Here is a 21,655-nt window from a genome sequence, read left to right as displayed (position 1 = left end):
TAACTTTTCTCTCAGACAATGTCAGAGTTATCAAATGTTTGACATCCAATAGCCGATGATTAATTAATCAGTGAGCTCTTCAAGGCCTCCACAATTTGTCCTGTAATCAGCAGTGCCATGGCAAAAAGCTGTCGCAAAATTGATCAACGATGGCATTTTTGATCATTGTTGAGTGTTTACGTTGTTATTATCTATACTACATACGTGTAAATTGCCTTTGCAAGATTATCTGAATTACAAGTTGCTGAATTAATATATTTTTGTTTCTTCTCTTTTTAGCATAATCTATTCTTATTCTTTAAAAAATAAAACCCCAAAAGAATACAATAAATGCATTCAGTATAATGTGTGTTGGGTTACAGTCAAACAAAATATTTTTTCATGGATGACTAAGTTTGCATGATGTATCTTTCTTTAGTGGTGGGATTTTTTTTTTGGGGGGGGGGGGGGGGGGGGTGTGTGGGGTTTTTTTTATGCACATTTGATTTATTTTCTTCTGTTTACAGGTGTTTTGTTTATGATGTGATGAAATTATTACTCATGTTTAGCTGGATAATGAGATAACTGCAAATGTAGCTTTTGAATATCTGTTTCTTTTTGTTAAGGAATGTAAAATTTAAACTTTAATGTTTTTTAATTTTATTATATTTTTTTATTTTTTTATTATTTGTTTTTTTAAAGAAAGAAAAACTTTTAAAGAAAAGTTTGAATAATTTATTCATAGGCACCTATGGTTAACCTTGTGGTAATTAAAAATATTTGAAAAGGTTATACATTATCAGACTACTACAATGAAATTCTGAAGCATTGACCATTAAACATTTTAAGAACAATTAATTTACTATAGCTGTACACTTAATAGTAAAGCGTAACAGTATAGTTTGGTTTTATAGGAAATATAACTTCTTAAGTTTCAAATTAAAGTCAGTACTAGAGCTTTAGCCCAGGTAAAATAACAAAAAGTTAAAGTTTGTTTTGTTTAACGACACCACTAGAGCACATTGATTTATTAATCATCAGCTATTGGATGTCAAACATTTGGTAATTTCGGATTGGAAAGGAAATTTGCAACATTTTCCCATTAGTGGCATGTGATCTTTTATATGCACCGTCCCACAGACAGGATAGCACATACCACAGCATTTGATATACCCATAGTGGTGCACTGGCTGAACTGAGAAATAGCCCAATGGGCCCACAAACTGGGATCAGCCACACGTCAAGCTAGTGATTTATCATTGGGCTTAGTCCTGCCCCCATTGGGCTATTTCCCGTTCTAGCCAGTGCACCACGACTAGTATATCAAAGGCCGTGGTATGTGCTATCCTGTCTATGGGGTGGTGCATATAAAAGATCCCTTGCTACTAATGGAAAAATGTAGCGGGTTTCCTCTCTAAGACTTATATCAAAATTACCAAATGTTTTACATCCAATAACCGATGATTAATAAATCAATGTGCTCTAGTGGTGTCATTAAACAAAACAAACTTAACTCATCCCACTCCATAATGAAACTAGGTCATAGAAGAAAAACATCATAAAAATTCTAGATAAATGATCAGGGCTCAAAATTATTGCAGGCACTGACAGCAGTTGCTGTAGCTGTGACAAGAATTACTGTATGGTGGGGACTTTTACCAATGACAGTTTGTTGTCAAATGATAAAAATTATCACTGTCAGTTGAAGCGTTAATTATTGGTTTTTAATTCTGTGTTTTATTGTTACAAAAGGTACGGGTTTTAAATGTTGTATGCAAACTCAATATTTGCATAGGTGAGCATTTTGTCTGCAGCAAAAACTTCAAAATTGTTGTAGTAGCAAATTTAGAACCCTGTACATCATATAGTAATTGGTAAATGTTCATCTTATAGTTTGGATGGTGTATCATACTAATGTATTCTGGCTTTTGAATAAATAAATGATTATGGTGTTTCTTAATATCCTTTGAAGATCCATTTTCATACTGGGCTAGATTCTAGCACTGACAACTATATAGGATAACAAATGCATAAAATAAGTTCCTTTAGGTCTATTTTAATTGTCTTGGTCACATATATGTAGGTTCTGAATGATTCAACACTGGTTAAAACAGAGTTACTAGTCGTCGTATTGAACTGTGTTTCCATGGTTTTCATTCCAGCACGGTCTGATTGACAAAGGGGTCGATGACATCCAGCTCTTTGACCTAATAGAAAAGATGCTAGATTACATGCCGGAACAGCGCATCACACTGTCGGAGGCCTTCAAACACCCATACTTTGCTCCCATACACCGGGAGTCCCCCACTCGCCAGCTCTCCCCCATCCCCTCTGACACCACTGTCGTAGTAGATCGTAGCACCACTAACAGCTTGGGTGTAGTAGACATTACTGACAAACCTAGCATGCATGACACTGAGGCTGTTGTTGTTGCTGCTGTAGCTGATGTTGTCGAACAGGAGCTGGTGAAAGACGCTGCTGTGACCGTCTCGGCGCCGAGGTGCCTGGTTGTGGACAGCCCCGACGAGCCCGGCCCCGTCTTTCAGCTGCCCAGTTCAGACACATCCGATAACGATGACAGGGAAGGGTCCTTCCGTACTCTAGCCACCCCGGCGTTAAGGAACGTCACTGTTCCCACCCCCGAGATAAACACACCAGAGAAGTTAAAAAGTTGTACAGAGAGTGTGGAGAAAAGCATGTCCTCTGATAATGTTGCGTCCTCGGATTCTTTGCATAAACATTTTCCTTCCACCGAGGCGAAAGATGATAGCAATGTCCCCCCACCAGTGTCCGTCCCGAGTAGGTTAGGAAAAGAAAATGCCCCCCCATCTACTCGAGGGGAAAATAATAGTGCCTCTCTTTTTGGTGATGTAGAAGACAAACGAATGATGGCAGAGTTGGATAGGTTGTTCCCCAAAGGTGATCCACCCAAACAGAAAGAACTGGACCCACAGATAAAAATGGAACTAACGGCAGCACCTGTGGTCAAGTCCAAATCTACAGGCATTGGTGAATCTCGGTCCAGCATTACTGATCCCGGGATACCAACTTTCTCTGTTCAGAGTCCCAGTTTAGATATTCCTGATGACCGTTCTTTCGGTGGGACAGCATCCACTGAAACAACGTTGCAGACAGAAGTAGGACCTTCTATCCAGTGTCCTGTACAGGCACCAAGTGTGCCTGAAAGCACATGTGTGCCACCAGCCGAAGATCCTGTTTCCATGGAGACTGGGTCTAAAGAGGCAGTTCGTGAAAAGGCTCTTCCAGATGCTGCCTGTTCCGATTCCGACTCCTCCCCAGAGTGTTCTAGTTCCGATTCTGATTACTTCCCAGCCCCTGAACACAGTGCCTACTTCTTGTTGAAGAGTCTCACGGATCCAGTTCACCCAATGATGCCCAGTGATATGCCTAAGTCCGATCAGCGGATGCTCCAGAAACTCAACTCACCCAGTCCTCAGTCGCGGAGGAAGTCCAATTCTAACATGTCCGACTATAGCTCCAATAGTTTAAAAAGAGGGAAAGGCCAGGGTAAAGGTGTGCTGGGTCAGGATAAGGAATCCAGTTCCCCTGTGAATTCTGAACAGTCTGCTGTGGAGAAGACGTCGGTGTCTAACCCGGCTGTGGGTAGGACCGACCCATGGCGGTTCCTGATGGATTCAGATGTTGATAATCCGAATGTTGCGCAAGACGAACGGCATCTAGCCGATGATTACTGTGATCCTAGGTGATAGTGTGTGACCGCAGATGGACTTTGCTTTTCTGAGCACAACATCATCACTGGTACAGTTGCTCCTGCCCATAGCCAAGGGTGTTAGGCAGTTAGCTTTACTTTTCTGAGCAGACATCATCACTGGTACAATTGCTTCTGCCCATAGCCAAGGGTGTTGGGCAGTTAGCTTTACTTTTCTGAGCAGACATCATCATTATTACAATTGCTCCTGCCCATAGCCAAGGGTGTTATGCAGTTAGCTTTACGTTTTTTGAGCACTGACTTTATCACTGGTACAGTTGCTCCTTCCCATGACCATGGTCATTAAGCAGTTAGCTTTGGCCATCAGGGTTTTTTTTAATTCAAAATCTTTTTATTATGAATTGTTACATTGAAATTCCATGATCCCAAAGCCAGAATTTTTTAAGGAGTGGATTCTGGTATACACCTCAGTCCCACCTTCACCCTTTAACATGACTCCCCTTCCACTTCCTCTTCCGTTTCCCCCATTAACCCCTTCCACCCACCCAAACCTAACCTTATTCTTATGAGTTGCAGGCAGTTGTTAAAACCGTTTATACCTTGATAGAGGAGGGACTTGTACTGGTGATAGAATCAGTTTTAATGATTTGTTGTTTGACTCGGGTCACCAGTAAACCTTTGACAACTGGCTACCTATAGAGATTATGACAATCAAAAAAAAAAAAAATGTGTTTTTCAATGTTTGCCTTAGTTGTATATATTATGTAAATATCAAAGTAATATATTTAAGAGGGATTGAATGATTTGATGACTTGCTTTGTTTTTGATGGAAGTTAAATAATTGCTAATTGAGGCAGATGGTATTTATGCATCAGATGATGCATCGTTATTGCCATTATGTCATTGTTAACAAATTCATTTCACAATTTCATACCTATGTGATTCATAATATATAATGCATTTTGGTCACATTATTGTGTTTGCAATGATATGTTTTACATCAGTATATTATCTTTAAAAAACCCACCCCATAAATAGCTGTGTCAGTGATTAATTTATTATGTTTCAAGGAGAAAATGAAACAAAACCTTGTATATGTGTAAGTTAAAGTTATTTTTACTAACCCATCATACACCCCAAAGATTGGACACTTTAGATTGGACTTCTGCCCTGAGTGATTACCCCCACCACCACCCCACCCTTACCTATGTTTCTCTTTTAAACTCTAATGAAGGTTGAACCTGCTGTTGATGTTGGTTGGTTGGTTGGTTGGTTGGTTGGTGTAGTGGGTTGTGTATTTGACTGGAAATAAGCCCAGCGGGCCAAGACAACTCATTGTGAGCTTAGCGTGGAGTGGGCTTATTTTAAAAATATACATTTAAAAAAAATAGTAATAATAATAATAAAATGAATCAGGAAAAAAACAAAAACAAAAAACGTTCAGTTCCATATCTAAAATTCCTAAAGCGATTGGTTGGGGAGTTTTCTTTGATTGCATATAGATTCCAGTTTTAGTTCCTAACTGATTACTAGTACAATAGAAACATGCCCACCTACCAAACCCAACCAACTGTGACATGTCTACAGTTCCACAATTTACTACTGTTTTCTGCATCTCCTATATTCATATTGGAATGGATTTTTATCTTTCAACTCTTTGGCATGTCAGTCAAATTATATCTTTGAGTTCTGATTTCTGTCCCAATTTGCTGTCTATTTCCCTCTCTGTCTCTGTCTCTGTCTCTCTCTCTCTCTCTCTCTCTCTCTCTCTCTCTCTCTCTCTCTCTCTCTCTCTCTCTCTCTCTCTCTCTCTCTCTCTCTCCGTATTAAAAATTACCCTTTGAATTCTACCCAGACGTTTTTCCATTTGTTTATTCTTCATCATTTCCCCCACCCCGCCCCCCACCCACCCCCAAGTACAGCAGTTTTATATAATAATCATGACATCATATAAAACAAAACAAGACTCTTGGTATTAACAAAGTTGTATCTTTGTACAAGACCAAGTCCAGTGGAATATTGAGAACTGTATTTCTGCATTCTATCCTGTCTATGGGATGGTGCATATAAAAGATCCCTTGCTGCCAATTGAAAAGAGTAGCCCATGAAGTGGCTACAGCAGGTTTCCTCCTTCAATATCTGTGTGGTCCTTAACCATATGTCTGACGCCATGTAACCGTAAATAAAATATGTTGAGTGCGTCGTTAAATAAAAATATTTCCTTCTTATGTAGAAATTCCCTTCTTTATAAATATAAAAAAACTCTTTAAATGTAGAGCAATTGTTTAAAAAGGTTTCATAATTATAAGAATGTCCTTGGTGGAATTCTATTAAAGTTGTACTGCCGGCCATTTCAAAATTATATAAACTTCTGCAGCAGGAAAGAATATGGGAACTCACAAAAGGCTTTCAATCTCACTAACTAACAGACAGTCTGTTGTACTAAGCCACACCCACTGACATGTGTAACCAGTCCTTTAACTAGTAACCTTGCCAACTGTAACCACAGTAACCACACGCCTGTTAGTAGCCTGCCTTCAGTGTGTTGTGCTGTTTCATTGGCTGTTCGTATATACACGTAGTCTGGATATAGAACCAACCAATCCAGTCGTCTGACAAACAATCTTTAGACAATGAGCACTGTAAAGTTTTATTTCAGTTTTGTTTCATTTATTTTGGCTTGCGTTTTTTTTTTAGTGTTAAATAAATTGTAGCTGTTATTTTTCATTGGTGTTTACTTTTTTCTTTTTTTCTTTTTTTCTTTTTTTCTCTTTTTTTATTAGGTCATTTGGGTTTTTTACTGTATATTCAGATGAACCACAATGATTAAATTTAAGTTGTCATGCATACTGAAACGTTGGTGACCTTTTAACCTTGTTGATGTTATTATCTTCCGAGCTCAGTTAAATGAATTGTGTCCCCTTTCCTTTCTCTTTAAATTCCATCTTATTTCTGGCAGATCTTACTATCTTTCAACTTTTTTCACTGTCCACCTCCACATGTCTGTCCTTGTCTCCAACTAGGACTGGTGTTATAGGTATTCAAACCCTGTCCATCACTATTGAGTCCTCCCTTTTAAGAGAATCAAAACATTATCCACATTTAAATGGGACTACAGTAATTTTTCTTGTGATTTCAGTATGTTTTACAAACTTAAAACAGTAAACTGGCAATGTTCTATTGCCGGTGGCATTAGAAAAAATGCAGCAGGTTTCCTCTGATGACTACAAGTCAGAATTGCCAAATGTTTGACATCCAATAGCCAATGATTAATTAATCAATGTGCTCTAGTGGTGTCGTAAAACTTTACTTTTCCTCTGATGACTACAAGTCGGAATTATCAAATGTTTGACATCCAATAGCCGATGATTACTCTAGTGGTGTCGTGAAAAAAAAAAAAAATTACTTTTCCTCTGACGACTACAAGTCGGAATTATCAAATGTTTGACATCCAATAGCCGATGATTAATTAATCAATGTGCTCTAGTGGTGTCGTTAAAGAAAACAAGCTTTAACTTTTCTAGTGCCGGACAAAATTTATAAATCGCCTAATTGGTCAAAGTGCCGCATGGTAATTTGTAAGTGGCGAGTCCAGTATCATACAATGTACTGTCAGGGCTCAACAAATCCACTAGCTGTCGGTCCTGGCTAGTGAATTTCTGGTCTGGACTAGTGGAAATTATCCACTGTAATACTATAATATTTAGGGCACTAGCTGAAGCTTCTCTAGGGGCTAGTGACTTTCTCAAAATTTGTCAACACTGGTACTGTACACCCCTGCAACCCCCCCCCCCCCCCCCCCCCCAAAAAAAAGGAAAAAAAGACTGCCCTAGATTAGTTGGAAGATACACAAATAAGATGGTTAATAGAAAACCCATTTAGACCATTTTCACAAGAGACCTATTTCCTGGCTTCTTCTCACCAGGTGGGGGCGGGAAGTAGCCCAGTGATAGAGCGCTCGCTTGATGAGCGGTCGGTTTAGGATCGATCCCCGTCGGTGGCCTCATTGGGCTATTTCTCATTCCAGCAAGTGTACACAACTGGTATATCAAAGGCCGTGGTATGTACTATCCTGTCTGTGGGATGGTGCATATAAAAGAATCCCTTGCTGTTAATCGAAAAGAGTAGCTCATGATGTGGCGACAGCGGGTTTCCTCTCACAATATCTGTATGGTCCTTTACCATATGTCTGGCGCATCGTTAAATAAAACATTTCCGTCCTTCCTTCTTACCAGCAATCTTACAACAGGTGGTACAGATCATTGGAAATTCCCAACAATAAGTTCACAACAGGTTGTACAGATCATTGGAAATTCCCAACAATAAGTTCACAACAGGCTGTACAGATCATTGGAAATTCCCAACAATAAGTTCACAACAGGCTGTACAGATTATTGGAAATTCCCTATGTACAATAAGTTCACAACAGGCTGTACACATTATTGGAAATTCCCTATGTACAATAAGTTCACAACAGGCTGTACACATTATTGGAAATTCCCTATGTACAATAAGTTCACAACAGGCTGTACACATTATTGGAAATTCCCTATGTACAATAAGTTCACAACAGGCTGTACACATTATTGGAAATTCCCTATGTACAATAAGTTGACGACAGCCTCGGCAGTCTTTTGATTGTTCGTCTTGGTAGACTGGTGTATCTATTCATCTAGATTTGTTTTTGTTTCAGAACTCTGGTGTATTCTTCTGCTGTTGAGAATGTTGTCTTAATTTCGTCTTTCTTTCAGTTTCATCTGTCGTAATTTTTGCATTTTGAGATTCTTGTTTTGTTTTTCATTTAATGATTCTCGGCACTAGTACTTATCATTTGTTATAGGTAGAGCTGTTTCTTTGCATCATCAAGATGGAAAATTAAATTTATGCCAAGCAATAAATAACACACATTTGATGGAAGGAACAAGCCTACATTAGTTGAAATTTTTAGATAGTGGTGATGTTATACAAAACAAACGTAATAACTAGAATGGCAAAGGTTGTGGTATGTGCTGTTTAAAAAGTGCATATGTAAAATATATATATATAATACATGTAGCATGTGTCAGAAACAGGACAACACTTACCATGACCTTTGATTTACCATTTGAACTGGAGGTCCATTGAGGCAAGCTGGACATAGACTTGTTCCAGTCGTAAATGGTTGAATTTCAAGTCGAAAAAATTTACCTCCTAAGACAATGAAAAGTTAACTCCCAATATTCAATGAATAGCTGGAGGAGGGTGGGGGGGGGGGGGTTGTAAAAATTAAAAATAGTTTTATCCATGTCTAATAGAAAAACTCGGCTACTGTTTCGTAGTATGAGTTCAGATTTATTAGCCTTTGTTTAGCATTCACTTAAATTTTTGTTTTTCTTCACAATTATTTAATGAAAGGTTACACTTGCATAAATTTAATTTTTCTGTCTCAGTATCTATCTTCTATATTATTGCTTTCTTCTTCTTTTTCTTCTTTATATAATGCATGGATTAAGTGTTTTAGTCAACAAGAGGCAACCTCAGTGTCTTAATGACGGAATTTAAAAGGTTCAAACATGCAACAAATTAGCACTGACAAATTTCAAAAGGTCAGTAGCTTATCACTTTAATATTTATTTTTTTATTATTAATTTTTTTTTTAAAGCGTCCTAGTTTCATATAATGAAGAAAATAATACCCTGGGAATGAACTCAGAGTGGGGATATGAACCCAGTATCTACCAGTCTCAAGTCCAGTGGTTAATACACCACTGGGGCTAGTATTAGTGACCATATCAAGAGCTTGTGGGGTTGGGTTGGAGGGGATATCTGTGATTGTTTTCTCTTTATTGGGGTGGGGAGGGGTTGGGGGAGAACCTTTACAGGATATAAATGTCATCATTGTTGCAAGTTCGGGCCTCTTGAATTTATTTATTTATTTATTTTAAATAAACACACAACAATAATGCATTTATTGTTGTTGTTTGGCGTTGTTGGGGTTTTGTTCTGTTTGTGCTTGCTGACTATGGCTTGTTTTTTACTAATGTCCCACTAAACGCCATCTTGCAGCGCTACGTTAAGGAGCCGGAGAACGAGGAGCACCGGCAGCTGTTTGACATCATCACCAAGATGCTGGAATACGACCCGAACGAGCGCGTCTCGCTCAAGGCCTCGCTGCGCCACCCGTTCTTCCGGCGCTTCTACGAGGAGGACCTCGTCAAGAGCTTCGACAACCCCAACAACAAGGACCGCTGCCGATCACAGAGTCTGAGCAGATGACTGCAGTCCTTGGGACACAAGTACTAAGTAGTTGTGTTGCTTGGAGCCCCCCACCACCGCCCGTTTCCCGAATTACTGCAACGGTTTTTGTGTTGTGGGTTTTTTTTTAGGTACTGTGTAAAATCTGGTACCACTCTGGATGGATATCATTGAGTATGATTGCTGAACATTGATAGGATGAAGGTTTTTTTAGGAACTATGTATATCTGGTTCTTGGTCCGATATCGTTGAATGTGATTGCTGAACTAGATAGAATAGGTTTTTTTTAGGAACTATGTAAATCTGGTTCTTGGTCCGATATCATTGAGTATGATCGCAGAACTAGATAGAATAGGGTTGTTTTTTAAGAATATGAAAATATGGTTCTGGCTTTGATCTCACTGGATATCCTAAAGTAGTGAAGCAGGTATCCAGTTGTGGATTCCCTCAGAATTACTGGAATAGAATAGTTCAGGTATTGTGTAAATCTGGTTCAGCTCTAAATCAGTGGACATGATGATGGACAATCATAGATAGTGAAGAAAGTATCCAGTCTGTGGTTAAATAATCATGTTGGTAATCCAGAGTGGCTTATATTGCCAGATTCTGAATGAGCTAGTTGCCTCAGGCAACCTTAATTTGAGAGTACTGGTGTGGTGAATTGCTAGGGGAAACTTAACTTCCAATAACTGTAAAAGCATCCTGGTATTTTTTTGTAAATCGTCCCAGGTAGCCACAGATGAATTGCTTGGGGGAAGTTGTTTTCGATGTGTTTACAAAGTATCCAATGGACTACTGTAGAGTGTCCCAGGCAATTGGATTGGAGTGTGTGTTGATTGCTTGGGAGAGTTTATCAGGGTTTTTTAACATACACTTAATTTGCATTCAGGGATTTTGTTGGGATGTTCCAGGCATTTAGATTTGAATACTTGTGAGTGATGAGAAATATTTGATTCTGAAGCTATAAGCTTCCACCGATTGGGTTAGTTTGTCCAGGCTGTTGTTTAGGCTGACTGTGTTCCTCTCATTAAGCTGTGGACTCGTAAAGCATCAAATGGTTGGTTTGTTGCCCCCAGACAAAAAATAGTTTTAAGCATTTCAGGTAACCTTTTTTCTACATACTGGTGTGTTACTGTTAGTTGCTAGGGACCGTTCTGGTAGATCATAGGCATCCAAGGGTTGGTTTGTTGGGGGAAATGGTTTTTGGACAGCATAAAGAAGCTGGGGATTTGAGTGTGGTGGCCCTTTAGGTATCCACATCGTAGGTTCATTTTCTCAGGCAACTGTTGGGGGATTTTTTTGTTATATGCATGAGACTGGATTTCAGATGGTTATGGTTTGTCCCCAGGGAAGGTTTAACAATAACTTGCTCTTTGTTTAACTGATTTGTCCTTGATAGTGTCCATTTAGTGATTGGTAGTTTCCTTCAGAAAACCATGAACATTTTGAGGATAATTTGGACATTGTGCTCTGCATTCTGAAGCATTCTGAAGCAAGTCTTAAATTCCACAGCTTGTTAGCAACAGGTTTGGACTGTTCGTTTCAAATTAGGCATTCAGGTGTTGGTTGTATGTCCCAGGAATAATGTGTAAAAGACTTTGAAGGGTCTGTTTGTGAAGCTGTACGTTTGATGGTGTGTCGTGACATCTGGTTTGCAATCATTTCATATTGGTCAGATGCACTAACGTATGGATTGGTTTTTACCCTTTGTAATTGGTTTGGCATTGTTCCATATATACCTGAATCCTCCAAGGATGGGTATGGGTTTACTCCAAGAACCCTCAAGAATATGGAATGGTTTTTCCCCTAGCCACTGGTTTTGAAATTGTTGCTTTTGTCTTGTATACTGAAAAATATGGAACAGTTTACCCCTAGCAGTTAGTTTGGAATTGGTCCATGAATACATTAGTCGTAAAAAAAAAGAAATTGAAAATAGATCATAGTATAGCTCAAGCATGTGGTTTAATATTGGTTCATAGGCCTTGAGATGCCCAAGACCGTATAGGTAAATTAAAGGACAGCAAAGGAATTGCAGTTATAAACCACTGGTTTTACAGGAATGTTTCCCCCCATATGAATATGCATTTCACAGTGCTGTTGTATTAAAAATCTATGTACCTATGTTAGGTTTTGAATATCTGGAAATGTTTTCTTCTCAAGTTGTGTGGTGCTGAAGCTATTAAAATAGTGCTTGGATGAACATCATTAACCTTTTCACCCATGAAATAATCTTCATTAGGCAGTCTTTGTTATGATGCACCAGAGAATGGCATACCAGCAAAAATCAGGTATTCCTTAAAACAAGGGTAATTCTGTAAAGCAAAAAAAAAATTATATATATATATAACTAATGAATTTAAAAAGTAATTTATTAAATTTAAAACTTCTTTTTTTCTTTTTTTTCCCTTCACTTTTGTTTTATGATGATAATTTTTTGTCACAGTTTTTGGTTACTTTTTTATTTTATTTTTGATATTTGTAAAACAAATAGATTATCAATTTCTAGAAAGAAAAACAAATAAAATACTTGAATTGTTGTGCCATTTTTCAAGTGCAGAATATTACTTTGTTACTATTACGTCATATAGTTTGTGTGTTATGTATAGTGAAACAAAATGAATTTAACAAAGGAAGTCATGTGACTGTTTTTGAAAACAAGATCAGAGATGTCGTTTTTGGTTTGTGTCATCGAGTCATTCAAATAGAAGCTGTATTTTAATCTTTTGTGTTTGTAATTGTTTTGGTATTTTTTGTTTGTTTGTTTTGCTTTGTTTCCTCCTTCCCCTCCCTCCACACAAGATCTCCCCCATATTCTCAATATATCTAAAACTTGATTACTGATCTAGAAGATCCAATTTAAATTTGAGGTTTGGTGGCTTTTGGAGGATTTTTTTATTTAGGTTCTCAAAATAATATTTCTCTTCTACATGTATATTTTTAATCAGTCTTTACTTTTATTTATGTTAGTGGAATAATAATTTATGGTCTATGGACCAAGGTAATTAAATTTGAATTGGTTTACTTTGAAATAAGCGTATTGAAAAGTGTTGAGTTTTACCATTGTGGTAAATGTCACTTTGATTTTGTGTTCCATTTTAAAGCTACAAAAACTAAGCTATTGTTTATGACCTTACCAAAGTAAACTACATATATATATATACATACGTATGTATATAACATTGCCTGGACAATTGTAAATTTGTTATTTTTCTGACAAAGAATTTCTTTATTACCCATTTATTCATTTAACTTCTTTTTTTGTCTACCTGTTTGTTTTGTTCACCTTTCAGCCTTTAAATAAGTAATACATGTATTGACAATGCTTTTTGTTACCATTGTTACAAAAGAAATTGTTAATTACACTTGTGTGTATATACATTTAGGCATTTCAGCTGTGTAATCGGCCCAGTGAAGTCGATTCAATGTTCTACGGTTTGATTTGTGCAATAATATATTCTGTTAAACTGTCATAGATCATTGTGAAAACTAAACATGTAATAAACCTGTCTAAGCATGAACACATGATCCATTGTGTTTGTTGTATGATGAGTGAATTTTGTTGGTAAAATAGAGACGATCTGTTGTCAGTCAATAGAGATGATCTGTAGCGCCATCTGGTGTCGGTCTGTTATTTTTATCTTTTGGATTGACAAAGTGCTGTAGTTGTCTTTATGCTTTAGTGTCAAAAATAAAATAAAAGCAAATTTATAAATTAAAATAAAATTTGTCACCGACAGTCCATCCGAATGAATAATACAATAATGGTCAAATTATAAGTTTAGCAATAATGGTCAAATTATAAGTTTAAAATTATATCATGAATCATGTTCATAATTGGCTTACATAATGACTTTAATTATTACCTTGGGTTCTCCATTTCGGAAGATAAAAAAAATATATATACATGTGTATGAAGTCATCTTCATTGACATTAGGTTTGCAGCTAGTGAAATGTTTTTCTATAATAGTTGTCATGGTTACTTTTGTGGACAAGAAAAGACTTGCTGCAGAATGTACATAGTGCAGAAAGCACTATCTGGAATTTCTTCCTTTTTATTGGAGAGATTTTGTCTGCTAATGGAGTGTAAAAAAAAAACTTAGACTGTTTGATAGAGCAGAAATGATAGAGTATTTTCGGCACTGATATTGGCACAGAGATACAAGAAATAGCTCCATAAATCATTTCCCCGGTATCAGTTTGCAAGAAAAGTCTCAACTTTGTTTTGTTTAACAGTCTAGTTCAGCAATATATTTGGTGTGTTGGGGGGAATACATGTTCGTATGTTATACATTCTGTAGGGCATTTTAGACAGCAAATCAAATACATTGATACCGATAGTATGTTTGCTTGTGTATTTTACCCACAAACATGCTTTCTAAGAAAGTGTTATTTTATTTTTCATCCAAATATCATGAACCTTATTTATTACCATGAGTATGTGTGTGTGTGTATATGTGTGTGTGTTTTTAACAATGGTGTAAAATAACAAATAATTGTACATTTTATCATAGGATCTTTTAATAACCTGTTAATACTACTGCAAAAAAGTACATTATATTTATCTGTCCTAGTGCTTATCTTATGTATGTAAATACATATTTCCATAGAATCAGTAGCCAGTTCAGCACCCTTTTTTTTTACCTTTTTTTTTTTTTTTTTTTTTTTTTTCTCCCCCTTTCTTCTTTTTAAAAATATCGTACTAAATGTTTTGAATATTTTTAGGGGTGGGTGTAACAAGTATGATGAGCATCGAATCACTTTTTATATTACCATCTGTATTATTTCGTCACTTTTTCCATACTTCCATACTCTGTTGTTTACATTTATTTCCATGTATTATATTCACTACACAAGTAACAGAAAATACTTAGAAACATGTTTTGTTCTGTCTCTCACTTGAAAAAAAACAAAAACATTGGTGTCATTACTGTGTGACCATGAGGTGAAATGTTCAGTATTATTAAGGTCACCAGTAATGAAAGTTTGTAAAATTTCAATTTAACTTTTCACATTGAAATGTCAGTGTCTGCTTGTGTACATGTATGATAAAAGAATGAACTCTAAATTTTAATATATATTATTAAAAATATGAGTTGACACATGATCCACATTTGTTTGTATTCATCAGTCCTTGCAATTCAGAAAATTGCATCAAAAAAGGCAAATGCCAGAAAATTGCCTTAAAAAAGACAAATGCCAGAAAATTGCCTCAAAAAAGATAAATGCTAGAAAATTGCCTCAAAAAAGGGCAAACAAAAGTAGTGTACATTTTAGCCTTGAACCTTTTAGTTTAATTATCTATCTTGTAATTATTTCTCAATTGAAGTTGGTTTGGCTAAAAATGTTCCAAAGTTAGTCGATTTTGCTTCAGTTTTTACATTCACATTGTTGAATGCTGCCACACATTGCAAGGACTGATTCGTTAAATCTGCAGGTTACGAGTTACCGATCACCATAAGTGCATTGAGTTTGGTATTTTATCCCTGATATTAACATACTGCCTCATTACCAATAAAAACGATGTCATAACTGTAGGTGTGCTTACCTATGGGTAAAATGATGTATTAGCTACAGGAATTGGCATTCATGTATGGGTTTTTTTTGTTTGTTAAAACTGAATTATTGCATTGTTATTTGTGCATGAAAAAATATATAATATGTAAACGTTCCCTTATATTTGAATTGGGGTATGTTTTTTTAAAGAGGGGGAAGTTAACATATTAAAAGATTTTGTTGCCAGAACGTTAAATGCTAAATTTAACTCGATATTTTTTTTTTTTAATATTCTTATTTTAAAATGAAGGTATCTTAATTGCAATTAAAACATTTTTTAAATTTGATAATGTTTTAAAAATTAATAGTAATAATATTTCGCAATATTAGTATAAAATTTTGGCGGGGGGGGGGGGGGGGGGGGTTTTTTTTTTTCTTGCTTTTTTTAGTTTTATTGAATATAAAATCTAGAAAAAGTTAATAAAATCTAAGATCCATCGACTATAGGAACAATATTCACTAAGATCAAGAAAATAGTACATTTACATTTTAATTCTAGTCAAGCGATGAGATCATATTCATGTTTTTGTGTGATGATGGTTTGATGGCCTAGTAGACTAACGCTGTTTTATTTCACTGAACTTTGACATTTGTGCAGCAAAATTGCCTGGGCCAGTATATATATTGTGAAACACTGTACATTGTGTATAATGTAAATAAAATGTTTACAGAATTTGATATCCATTCTTTTAGTTTTTTGTTATATGTAGTGATCTTTGGACACACCGGCCTCGGTGGCGTCGTGGCAGGCCATCGGTCTACAGGCTGGTAGGTACTGGGTTCGGATCCCAGTCGAGGCATGGAATTTTTAATCCAGATACCGACTCCAAACCCTGAGTGAGTGCTCCGCAAGGCTCAATGGGTAGGTGTAAACCACTTGCACCAACCAGTGATCCATAACTGGTTCAACAAAGGCCATGGTTTGTGCTATCCTGCCTGTGGGAAGCGCAAATAAAAGATCCCTTGCTGCCTGTCGTAAAAGAGTAGCCTATGTGGCGACAGCGGGTTTCCTCTATAAAAATCTGTGTGGTCCTTATGCAGATGTCTGACGCCATATAACCGTAAATAAAATGTGTTGATTGTGTCGTTAAATAAAACACTTCTTTCTTTCTTTGATCTTTGGACAAAATTGGAGACGAAATGTACCAGTACTTCAGAGTGAAAAAAACAATCCTCCAAAAGCATTGTGGATCTTTTTTTTTTTTTAAAGAAGGCGACTTGGAACATCGCCATGGATAAAAAGTTAGGCGAAGTTTAGTATGAAAGGGCAATTATTTCACCCATGTCACCCCCTTGTGTGTGATCCTTGATGTACAACCTACTAGAAGGAAGGAAATGTTTTATTTAACAACACACTCAGCACATTTTTTTTACAGTTATGGGTCGTCGGATATATAGTTAAGGACCACACAGATATTGAAAGAGGAAACCTGCTGTCGCCACTTCATGGGCTACTCTTCGATTAGCATCAAGGAATATTTTATATGCACCATCCCATAGACAGGATAGCACATACCACGGCCTTTGATTTACCAGTCCTGGTGCACTGGCTTGAGTGAGAAATGGCCCAATGGGCCCACCGACGCGGATCGATCCCAGACTGACTGCGCATTAAGTGAACACTTTACCACTGAGCTACGTGCCCCCCTACAACCAACTAGACTAATTTTGTCTGCTATAGTCCAAATCAAAACTATATCCAAACGTTTTTTATTTATTATAGGATTCATGAAAAGTCATGGAATAAAAATTAAATAATGATTGTTGTTTATGTAAAGTAACAGGTCAGCATAATGCTTACACAGTTTTCTGCTTTTCATTCCAGGCACAGTGAGGTGGGGCATATAACCACCCACCCACCCCCAGTCGCATCTTTTTTTCATCTATCTTTTTATATTGGCCTGTCATAACACTACTAGACAGTGTGGTTGTGTCCTCCCTTCCCCCCCCCCCCCCCAAAAAAAATAAATAATAAATAATAAAATCCAGGTCACAGGAAAATTGTGTAGGGACGTACACACTATAGAATGGTCGGTGATCTTTTTAGAGGGGACAGGTCATGCTACAACAGAAAATACATTTTAAAAAGATAATTTTCTTGGATAGGAGCAGAGGATGGCTCGACCAATGCTAAATGAAACTAAATGATTGTTATCCACTTTTCAGGTGACCTCTCTTTGGACTAATCAAAACAATGATGGCATTAAACATAAGCGTAGGAGACCGGGGGTCGGGGGCAACTGCTAATGGGAAAATGTAGCGGGTTTCCTCTCTAAGACTATATGTCAGAAATTACCAAATGTTTGATATCCAGTAGCCGATGATTAATAAATCAAAATGCTCTAGTGGTGTTAAACCAATCAAACTTTCAACTTTCCATTGTCGCCACTATCAAACACACTACCCAGCAGATTCATGCACAAACACTTTTTTCTCTTCTTTTTTGAGGGGAGAAGGGTATACAATAAAAATATATATATTATCCGAAGTTAGGAGCCCGACCCCCCCCCCCCCCCCCCCCCCCCCCCCCCAACAAACACACCCAACACACGCGCGCACACACACACACACTTCCCGGTTCTTGCATGCCCACCCAGATCGTAACGTTCTCTTTGAGTTGCCAGATGTCCGGTTTATGATTTTTGCATTCCACAGACAAGATTAGACCGCTGGGTCATGTTTGGCTTACCATTCTCCGTCCACGTGTAATTGTCTAGTTTTATTAAACTACCACACAAGCCCCACACACCTCATGAACTCGCGATCTTTTTTTTTGTTCTTTTTTTCTTTTGATTTTCTTGTTGGCACGCAATAGTTCACTGTTTTTTACAATTTCAACACTCAAAAAGGTAGGAATTACGCATCCCCCGCCTTCGCCAACCCCCGAAAATGAGGGAAAATCGTATTTAAAAGCATGAGATAAAGACGGTTTCACAAAGAAAGAAAAAAAAAAAAAAAATGTTTTATTTAACGACGCACTCAACACATTGTATTTACGGTTATATGGCGTCAGACATATGGTTAAGGATCACACAGATATTGAGAAAGGAAACCCGCTGTCACCACTTCATGAGCTACTCATTTCGATTAGCAGCAAGGGATCTTTTATATGCACCATCCCACAGACAGAAAGTACATACCACGGCCTTTGATATACCAGTCGTGGTGCACTGGATGGAACGAGAAAAAGCCTAATGGGCCCACCGACGGGGATCGATCCCACACCGACCGCGCATCGAGCGAGCGCTGTACCACTGGGCTACGTCTCGCCCATTGTCTCACAAAGAAATGATCTACTTAGGAAGAGGAAACCTGCGCCAGGAGCGGCACGGGGGGGGGGGATCTAAGCTGGCGGCTCAACCGCCAGTGGCGGTCCCTTCTGCGACGCCGCCCCCAGTCCAACCTGAGACGACGCGACCAGCCCCAAGGGAACCGTCGGCCACCGAACTGGACCAGCTCAACACTGCGGTGTATGAGACGCCCAACGACCCTCCATCACCGACCGCCACGTGGCCCAGGAAGAACTGGCCGGTATCTCCGGTACAGCCAGTCGCCTTGCCATCGGCCCGATCGACCACCGTTGGAGAAAAAAGGAAGGCAACATCACCGACCGACCGGCCAGCCAAGGCCGAGAGACCAGCCCCGGTAGTCGCTCCCCCTGAAGAGTCCGAATGGACCGTCGCGGTGAACGGACTGAATAAACAACTTCACCAGTACATGCAGGGGGACACGACTAACCCGACGCAGCTACGAGGCAGCCACCTCAACACAGACTGGAGATCCCTGGAGGACGGCAGCAAATACGAACTCCACAACAAGATGTTTGGAACTCATGACACCGTAGTCGTGACGCACCAGAGGGACAAGACCTACCGCCAAGTCATACTTCCGGCCAAGTTGGACAACAAGAACATCCACAAGATGATCCGGGCGGTCTGTGGCCCCGACTACGGTGCTGTAGTGCGTACTTTGCTACGACGCCAACATCTCCTGCCTCTACTCCGGGAATCTTCAGGCTCGCCAAAGTAGACGCCAACCTCCTTTTTCTTTTTTTGGGCTTAGTTGGACTTTAAAAATTTTCGGCCGCGGCTCAAAATTCTTATGTTTATTTTTTTATAAATAGTCCAACGCACTTTACTTGGATGCCCGATCAATTGCTCAAATCACCTTAAAACCTTTTAGGCCGAGCAGTCAAAAACGTTTGGTTTTAAATTCTTAGTCCGGACATGTGTAGAAGTGTAGAATGTCGTTAGGATTTTAGGACTTAGGTCTTTGACCGACCACTAAATTTTTTATTCCAAATTCCGCCCACCTCAAACGTACCCCTCCCCCCTCCTGGCCCGGACTTAGTCACTGGCGAAAGTCAGAGATTAAGCCCGTGACAGGCGTGCGTGAAACCTTCGTGGTATATACGCACGTGTAAAACTTTTACTCACTCACTCACTAAATGTCCCCACAGTTTCAGAAAATGTATATCCTTTATTGAGCCAGCTACACTTATGTTCTATTACAGAGAGAAAGGGGAGGGGGTCTACCGCAAACCTAGGCTGCTCCACTTTTAAAAAACCAACAGCAGCTTATCTTTTATGTACATTTTCTTATAACCAGGACAGTAAATACCACACTATTAAATTTGACATACCAATCGTTGGGAATTGGATTTTGGTAAATGATACTTATAAAATTGCACGCTAAAATTAAATGATAATGCTGAAAATGGCTACAGGTCCTTAATTATTTTCGTGGAGTATATGACAGGGCGAGTCGTTCTACTGGTGCTGATAACTTAGTTCTGTTGTTTTCTGCCGACTGAGATCAGTATCTGTAAAACTGGGTAAGACTTTGGTTCACAGCTGTTATTTACCTTCTCCTTCTAACTTTTCTCACCTCGATATTTGTGTTCTGAGTAACAGTTCTGTAAATAGATCTGTCTGACGTGATACCCAGTGTTACTATTGCGGGAGACCAATCCAGAACGGGGATAATAGATATACACATCAGCAAACGTTATGCACTACTCCATTCCAGATTTGGTTTATACTCGACAACAAAAAATATATACACGTTAGAAAAATGTGTTTCTACAGATTGATCCTGTCTATGGGATGGTGCATATAAAAGATCCCTTGCACACACAAATACTTTTTGGCACCTTCCTATGCCATTGCACGTGCACGTAGTGTCGAAACGCATTTGGTGACATCACGGGCTCACGGGAAAAAAGTTTAAAGTTAAATTTTGTTGTGTTTAATAATGATACCACTAGAGCATATTGATTTATTAATTATCGGCTATTGGATGTCAAGCATTTGGTAATTCATAGTCTTAGAGAGAGAACTTTAACCAACTACATTTTGTTCCATTAGTAGCCAGGGATCTTTTTTCTGCGCCATCCCACAGACAGAATAACATACCACGACCTTTGATATACCAGTCGTGGTGCACTGACTCGGACGAGAAATGGTACAATGAGCCCACCGACGGGGAAAAATCCTAGACCTGACCGACCACGCATCGAGTGAGCGCTTTACCACTGGGCTAGATCCGTCCCACCACGTGCAGGAATCACAGCACAGTAGAGACAGATGAGTTGCACAAGGACAGCAAACGTTGGCAGCTAGATAGGGCCGTTAGAGACAGATGAGTTGCACAAGGACAGCAAACGTTGGCAGCTAGATAGGGCCGTTAGAGACAGATGAGTTGCACAAGGACAGCAAACGTTGGCAGCTAGATAGGGCCGTTAGAGACAGATGAGTTGCACAAGGACAGCAAACGTGTCAGCAATAGTCTCCTGGCTAGCTCGAGTGACCTCTAGACCATGCACCTCACCCCCTTTGTTTATAAGTTGTAGGGGAGAGCTAGAGATGACTGTTTTTAATACTTAGGCAATCGTCAATGACCAAATGGCAGCCAACTACTGTGTCTAAAATTCACTTTAGTTATACGTCACCATAAGAACGAATAGCGCAGGTTCGTTTCGCAAAAGGGTTTCGGGTATCTTCGCGTAGCGTTGGTACTGGTTAACAATTGAACATGTAAGTTTAAAGGGACATTCCTGAGTTTGCTGCAGTTTTTAAGATGTTATCGACTAGCGGAGACTTTTTAACGATTGTAATTACATATCAAATATATTTTTCTGCATAAAAATATTAGTGGTTGTATATTAAACGTGTTTCTGATCGTTCTAATATTTGTACT

The 21,655-nt window shown here is 38.5% G+C and overlaps 1 protein-coding gene across 3 annotated transcripts in view; it reads left to right on the top strand.

The window, feature by feature from the left end:
• The window catches only part of LOC121377793, a 102,481-nt gene extending 97,002 nt beyond the window's left edge, over positions 1-5,479 (top strand). For all 3 annotated transcript variants that reach the window (XM_041505884.1, XM_041505883.1, XM_041505886.1), the window contains one exon: positions 2,142-5,479. In XM_041505884.1, the coding sequence (XP_041361818.1) occupies positions 2,142-3,707 (1,566 nt within the window). In that variant the 3' untranslated portion in view covers positions 3,708-5,479. The remainder of the gene's footprint in view (positions 1-2,141) is intronic.
• The last annotated feature ends 16,176 nt before the right edge of the window (positions 5,480-21,655 follow it).

The sequence above is a fragment of the Gigantopelta aegis genome, chromosome 7 (genome assembly GCF_016097555.1).
Source record: "Gigantopelta aegis isolate Gae_Host chromosome 7, Gae_host_genome, whole genome shotgun sequence".
NCBI classification, from domain to species: Eukaryota; Metazoa; Mollusca; class Gastropoda; order Neomphalida; family Peltospiridae; genus Gigantopelta; species Gigantopelta aegis.
Note: the sequence above shows the minus strand (reverse complement) of the source record. Positions and strands in the feature narration are given on the sequence as shown.